Source organism: Chenopodium album, chromosome 3 (assembly GCF_948465745.1).
Source record: "Chenopodium album chromosome 3, dcCheAlbu1.1, whole genome shotgun sequence".
Lineage (NCBI taxonomy): Eukaryota > Viridiplantae > Streptophyta > Magnoliopsida > Caryophyllales > Amaranthaceae > Chenopodium > Chenopodium album.
Genome location: NC_137836.1, coordinates 26,490,506 through 26,497,689, shown reverse-complemented (window position 1 = coordinate 26,497,689; position 7,184 = coordinate 26,490,506). Strand labels below are relative to the sequence as shown.

General features: G+C 40.3%; 2 protein-coding genes across 2 annotated transcripts; both read right to left on the bottom strand.

Moving 5' to 3' along the window:
- Positions 1–1,474: 1,474 nt before the first annotated feature.
- Positions 1,475–2,233, bottom strand: LOC145624964 (uncharacterized). The gene has a single exon (XM_081678051.1). The coding sequence runs from the start codon at positions 2,231–2,233 to the stop codon at positions 1,475–1,477; it is 759 nt and encodes a 252-aa protein (XP_081534177.1).
- A 1,644-nt stretch (positions 2,234–3,877) lies between these two features.
- LOC145624963 (uncharacterized) lies at positions 3,878–5,758 on the bottom strand. Its single transcript, XM_081678050.1, has 2 exons — positions 5,411–5,758; positions 3,878–5,176 (listed from the first exon to the last, which is right to left on the bottom strand). The coding sequence occupies exons 1-2, from the start codon at positions 5,756–5,758 to the stop codon at positions 3,878–3,880; spliced, it is 1,647 nt and encodes a 548-aa protein (XP_081534176.1).
- Positions 5,759–7,184: the final 1,426 nt, after the last annotated feature.

Genomic DNA, 7,184 nt, shown 5'->3' with positions numbered 1-7,184 from the left:
ACATGGATGAGAATTAGCTTCAATGGTGTTGTGTCACCTTTTAAAAATTTGTGAACTTTGGAGGATGTTTGTTTTTACTGCCTTGGTGCAGTTGGATAATTTTTATCTTGTCTTTGTGCTACACTTTTGTAGCTGGATAATTTGTCTATTTTGCTGTTTTGCAACTAAGTAATTCTGCCTTTTTTGCTATGTTGATCTGTATTTATGTTTCTTATTGTATCATTGCTGTCTTATGATCGTATTGCAATCGTATTGCAGTTGTATTACAGTTGTATTACAGTTGTAATATGAGTGTAGTGTTGCTTACATGTGTTTGCTTGCTCTGCGAGGATAGTTGGTTTGTTCCTTGCAAGGATGATTAGCCTTTTCTCTGTGATGGTCTGTTGTGCTCTTGCCTAGCAGTGTAGGTAATGTTCCTTGCAAAACAAAATAAGGTGAGGGGTGGCCGTGGGTTTCCCTAACGGCCCTCCGATGCCAAAGTCAGTACTCGTAATGATCATAAATCAAATTGACAAAGAGTGAGTAGAGAGGAGTACCTTTCGTGCTGATTTTGGCTGTTGGAGATTTTTGTGTTTTTGTGTTTTTCTTCTTCTTTTTTTTGTTTTTTTTTTTTTTGGTTTTTGGTAAAAAAAAAAGACAAAATTGAAATGATAACTATGTACCTTCAATCCTTAGAAATGATATAGCTTTAAGTGTGCTGCATTCCAGCTTCGTTGTACCTCTTTTCCTTCTACATTTCTGAGTCTGTAAGCTCCATTACCTACTACCTTAGTGATCTCGTAGGGTCCCTCCCAGTTGGGTGCTAGCTTCCCTGCGTTTACTTCCCTGGTGTTTTCGTATACCTTTCTGAGAACCCAATCTCCTAGTCTGAAGACTTTTGTTCTGACATTCTTATTAAAGACCTTGCTACTTCTTGCTGGTATGCTGCCATCCTCATTTGTGCATCTTCTCTAAGTTCTTCCACTGTGTCTAGGCTGTGAATTAATTCTGCTTGGTTCCTTTATTCTGTCATTAACCCATACCTTGCTGTGGGGACTTCTACCTCTGTTGGGATCACTGCTTCACATCTGTACACCAACGAGAATGGAGTGTGGCCTGTAGCGCCTTTTGGAGTTGTTCTATCTGCCCACAGTATGTTGGGTAGTTCGTCTGCCTATTTCCCTTTGGCTCCTTCTAGCCTTTTCTTCATGTTGCCTATAAGGACTTTGTTGCTTGATTCTGCCTGTCCATTTGCTTGTGGGTACCTAGGTGTAGATGTGATAAGGGAGATGTTCCATTCCTTATAGAACTTGGTGGTCTTATTGCTGATGAACTTGGATCCATTGTCTGTAATGATCTCTGCTGGTACCCCGAATCTACTCAGAATGTTTCTTTTTATAAACGAGATTACATGCTTATCCTTGATTTCCTTGTATGCTTCTGCTTCGATCCATTTCGAAAAGTAGTCTGTCATTGCTAAGAAGTATACTCTCTGTCACGATGATGGAGGTAGCTTTACTATATCCATTCCCCACTTCATGAATGGCCAAGGTGTCAATGTTGGATGTAGCTCTTCTGATGGCCTGTGTGTTAAGGGTGCGTGCTTTTGGCATGCTAGGCATTTCTTGGCGAACTTTGCTGCATCCATTCTCATGCTGGGCCAGTAGTATCCCATTCTGAGTGCTCTGTTGGCTAGGTTCCTTCCTCCGGAATGATTTCCACATTCTCCGATGTGTAAGGATTGTAAGACCTGCTGAGCTTTTTTTTCTTCTAGGCAACGTAAGAAAGGCCCGGCTGCAGATTTCTTGAAGAGTACATTGCTGATCAGACAGTACGTGGAGGCTTTCTTAGCAAACGCTTGAGCGGCTACCTTCCCTGTTGGTTTTGTCTTGCCCAAGAGGTATTCATTCAGTGGCGTTGTCCAGCTGTTATCTTCCTCTTCTGTAAGGTCTGTCTTAACTTCATAGACATTCATTGTTGATTCTTTCTCTATGGCTGGAGAGAGTACGTGCACTAGAGGGATAGTTTCAAATTCCTTTGGGTTGATGTTTGATCCTAGGTTTGCTAGGGCGTCTACTTCAGTGTTCAAGTTTCTGGGTACTTGTTCTATTTTGAATTCCTTGAACTCTTTAATGTGCTTCTTTGCGACTTCCAGGTAGGCTATCATTCTGGCGTCCTTTGCTGCATATTCTCCGTTGTTTTGGTTTACCATGAGCAAGGAGTCTGAAATTACCTCTAGATGTTGTATCTTCATGTCCTTTGCAACGGTTAATCCTGTGATAAATGCTTCATATTCAGCTTCATTATTGGTAGCCTTGAAATTGCACCTTATTGCCTGTGCTATCTTGTCTCCTTTGGGTGATGTCAGTAATATTCCCAAGCCTACTCCACGTATGTTTGCTGCGCCATCTGTATGGAGTATCCATTTCTATGTAGCTTTTGGTTCCTGTAGCGCCAGTACTTCCTTCTGTGCTTCTTCTTGAAGGGTAGGGCTGAAGTCTGCTACGAAGTCTGCCAAGGCTTGTGATTTGACTGCCATCCTGGGTTCGTACTGTATGGAGTGGCTTTCAAAGTATGGGCGTAGCTTTACTGAAGCAATGAATAAGGCTAAAATGATTTTCTCTAATGATGCGTACCTCGTTTCTGCACTAAGTAAGGTTTTGCTTACGTAGTAGATTGGGAACTGCTCTTTGTCTTCCTCTCTTGTGAGAACTGCGCTGACTGTCCCTTCAGACACTGCGAGGTACAACTGGAGTGGCTCCCCTTCTTTGGGTTTGGAGAGAATCAACGGGTTGGCTGAATATTCTTTCAACTTCTAGAATGCTTCGTCGTGCTCTTGTTCCCACTTGAATTCCTTATTCTTCTTCAGTACTTCGTAAAAGGCTCTGTTCATGTCTGAAGATTTTGAGATGAACCTGTTCAATGCTGCAATTTTCCCTGTTAAGCTTTGTACATCCTTCTTGGATTTTGGTCGCTCTAGGTCTAGGATGGCTTTGACTTGATCTGGGTTGGCTTCTATTCCTCTTTGTGTGACCATGTATCCTAGGAACTTTCCTGACTGTACTCCAAATGTGCATTTTGTGGGGTTTAACTTCATGCCGTACTGCTTTAAGATGGCAAATGCTTCTATAAGGTTTTTGACGTGATCTTCTGCCTTTTTGGACTTAACTACCATGTCATCTATGTAGACTTCCATTGTGTTCCCAATCTGTTCTTCGAACATCTTGTTCACCAACCTCTGGTATGTTGCTCCTGCGTTCTTCAATCCAAAAGGCATTACCTTGTAGCAGTATATTCCTTGACTGGTAATGAAGGCGGTTTTCTCCTGGTCGTCCTTGTGCATGAGGATCTGGTTGTAACCACTGTAGGCGTCCATGAAGGATAACAGCTCGTGCCCTGCTGTGGCGTCTACCATGGCATCAATATGAGGTAAAGGGAACGGATCTTTTGGGCACGCCTTGTTGATATCTGTAAAGTCTATGCAGATTCGCCATTTTCCGTTCTTCTTTCTGACTACCACTACATTGGCGAGCCATTCTGGGTACTTTAGCTCTTTAATCTTCCCAGTCTTTAGTAGGTTTTGAATTTCCTCATTGATAATCTTGTTCCTTTCTGGCGCAAATTTCCTTCTCTTCTGTTTTACTGGTGTATGCATTGGATCCACGTTCAACTTGTGAGTAATTACGTCTGGAGAGATGCCTTTCATGTCTTCATGGGTCCAAGCGAATACATCTTTCTCTTCGTCTAGAAAGTTGTAAACTTGTTGTCTGAGTTCTGCCTTCAACTCTGATCCTATTCTGATTTTTTGATCTGGATGTTTGGGGTTCAACTGGACTTCTGTAGCTTCTTCCTCTTCTGCTATGCTCAACTTTTCTTGGCCCAGCTGACCCTCTGATTGCTATGCTAAACTCTTTTCTGCCGACGTTGCTTTCAGTGCTATCTTGTAACATTCTTTAACTTCCTTAGGATCTCCTCTGATTTCTTGAATACCCCACCTAGTAAGGAACTTAATGACTTGATGGTACGTAGAAGGGATGGCTTTCATCTCATGTATCCAAGGTCTGCCTAGAATCATATTGTACGAAGATAGAGTATCAATCACTAGGAAATTGACCTGTAGGTTGATCCCTTTTGCGTATGTTGCCAATGTAATCTCTCCACTTGTCTTTTTGGTTTCCCCACTGAATCCCACTAACATTGTTGACTTGTTGACGATGTTCTTCTCATCTATGTTCATGTGCTTCAGGGTGTCGAGCATGATGATATTTGCAGAGCTTCCATTGTCAACTAGGATTCGTTTGATCATGCAGTTTCCCACTAGGAGTGAAATCACTAGACCGTCATGATGGCCTTCTACTGCGTCGCTTTCTTCAAACATGATGGGGATGTCTATCTTGGATTTCTCCCTCTTGTCTGGTTGATCCTTGTTACTTTTCTTTGCATGTCGCTTTGCTGCTGAATATGTTAAACCGCATACTTCTGACCCTCCTGATATGAAACAGATAGTTTTTACAATTGGAGGCGGAGGAGGAGGACCTCCTTGCTTAGACTCTCTCTCCTTCCCTGAAGCTTTAGATCTATCTGACAGGAGCTCTTTAAGGTAGCCTTTCTTCAGCAAGTATGCGACTTCCTTTCTGAGCGCGACACATTCGTCAGTAGTGTGACCGATATCTGAATGGAAATCACACCATCTGGATGGATCTTTCTTCTCTCCAGGCCTATCACTCCTTCTGGGCCATTGCATAGTATCTCCTATCTTATTTAGGGTCCTAATTACTCCTGCAGGGTTAACGTTAAAGCAATAATCATGTAACTTAGGTAGGAGTTCAGGATCCTCCCTCCAATCAGAAAATTCTTCTTCGACAGCATTGACTGTTCCCTCGTCAAAGCGAGAACGCTGATACAGCTTGAATCGATGGTCCCTTCTGGGAAAATTGTTGTTCCTTCTTGATTGGCGATCTGGCTCGAGAGTCTTTCTTGCATATGCATCTTCCTCAAATCTGACTTGAGCCATAGCTTTGGCTTGCACATCGTCAAAGGTTGTACAGGGATATTTAGTCAACTCCTTGTAGAGCTCAATATGGTCTAGCAATCCTCTTCTGAACGCTTCGATTGTTGTGGGAGCATCACACTTATGTATTCCAATCTTCTCCCTGTTGAACCTGTTAAGATAATCTCTCAAGGATTCACCATGTCTCTGCACAACTCAGTACAGATCTGAAGATTGTTTTTCGATTTTTCTGCTGCTTGCAAATTGGACCTTGAATAGGTTCACCATTCCTGCAAAAGATCGAATAGTCCCATTATCTAAATTAATGAACCAGGTTAGAGCTGGACCTGATAATGTGGCTCCAAAGCCTTTGCACATGATAGCCTCTCTGATGTCTCTAGGGATTGAGCTTGTCATCATCTTCTGTTTGTAGAGGGACACGTGCTCATCAGGGTATGTAGTTCCATCGTACATAGTCATATTGGGCGTGCTGAACCTCTTTGGGACTTCTACCATGACGATCTCTTCTGAGAATGGGGATTCTATATAGCCATCTGCTGCTTCCTCTTCCATGGGTTTCGGCATTCCAGGGATCCTTGCTATTTTGGCCTCGATTGTCTTGTGGTATTCCTTGACCATCTTTTCTACTTTTCCCTCTTCGGCTCTTTCCTGACTGTCCTTCTTGGGAGTTCCTGCATCCAAAGAGTCTAGATCCTGGGTATCATCCCTGTTTTTAGATCCTTTTTCCCCGTTAGGGGTGTGAAAGGTTCCGGACAAGTCAAGCTGCATGGCTATGCCTTCGGTGTTCTTTCTGGTGTTAATGGTTTTGGATGCAACTGATTGTATTTGGCTACGAAGGGCTTCATTTTGTTTGGTAAGGTGTAATCCCCCATATTTATAAATATATTATAAATGAATTTTTATTTTATTAATAATATTTATATGTGTTTTTCCGGGATTTAAGTTTTAAAGTTCCAAATTATTTTTGGGTTGATGATTGATTTTGTTCTAAAAGGATTTTTAATTGTCCATTCAACAATTTATGCCATACATATTAAACAAAGCCAGCCCATTTCATTTATCTTATGAGGCCCATTAATTTTATGAGGCCCAATCTTAAAACTAACCCTACACCACTCTCTCTCCTATAAAAACCCCATACATCCCCAAATTTTTCCCCACACAAAAGGTTAGTCTTATTTTTCCTCCTCTTTATTTTCTTTATTTTATTTTCCCTTTATTTTATTTATTTCTTTTTTCCTTTATTTTATTTTCTTTTCTTTTCTTTTCCTTTTCTTTTTTTTTTCCTTTCTTTCTTTTCTTTTCCTCCTCCTTCCTACGTGAGTTTGCACTCACCTAGCTGCCACCCTTATGCCGCCAGCCACCACCGGCGCGCCCCCCCTGCCGCCGCCGACGACGACCCTGCCGGCCCACCAGGCAGCCCACCAATATAAAGATTATATTTTTAGTATCAAAATCATGTTTTTGATGTTTTAAACTGATAATTTCAGATTATAATTGTTGTTATAATTTTCAGATTTTATAATTTTTAAACCTAGGGTTTCAATTTATTCAAATAGTGATTTTAGGGTTCTAATGAGCAATTAATTTGGGGCTTTTGTTCCTATTGTAAATATAATGATTAATTAACCATAAAAACATGTTTTTAATGGAGTTTTAAGGACTTTTAATCAAATTTATATTGCTCGAAATTTGTTTAAGTGTTAATTTGTGATTATTGGTTGTTTTCTAAAAGGTGATTATTCCCTAGGAGACTTTTAAGTGATTAAAAGTGGCACAAAGGATTGTTTATACGAGGTACGTACATGTCTACTTCGTTATAAGTAGTATCATGTTTAGGTACTAAAGAAAAGAACTTAGTTTCATGATTAGAGAACACTTGGATGAAAATTGTTTGGTTATATATTTAATTAATTCATGTATTTATGTTTATGAGGCATGTTTTGGTGAATTAATTATGCTTGTATGGAATTATGGATGCAAGTATGTTGAATTATATTGGATTAATTGTTTGTATGGAATGTTGATACAAACATATTTTATTGGATTGGTTTGTTAACCACATTTGAATTATTGAAGGATTGGAATTGAATGGTTTAAGTGGAATGAATTAATTAATTATTCCACAAGTTTGTTATTTATTTTATTTATTACTCAATCATGACTTGTTAGTATGTTGAGTAAAGGTGGATTA

Coding starts and splice junctions, on each gene's coding strand:
- LOC145624964 (XM_081678051.1), bottom strand. CDS start 2,233: ATGAAGATACAACATCTAGAGGTAATTTCAGACTCCTTGCTCATGGTA.
- LOC145624963 (XM_081678050.1), bottom strand. CDS start 5,758: ATGCAGCTTGACTTGTCCGGAACCTTTCACACCCCTAACGGGGAAAAA. Junction 5,177..5,410: donor CTACATACCCTGATGAGCAC/GTGTCCCTCTAC, acceptor TGAGTTGTGCAG/AGACATGGTGAATCCTTGAG.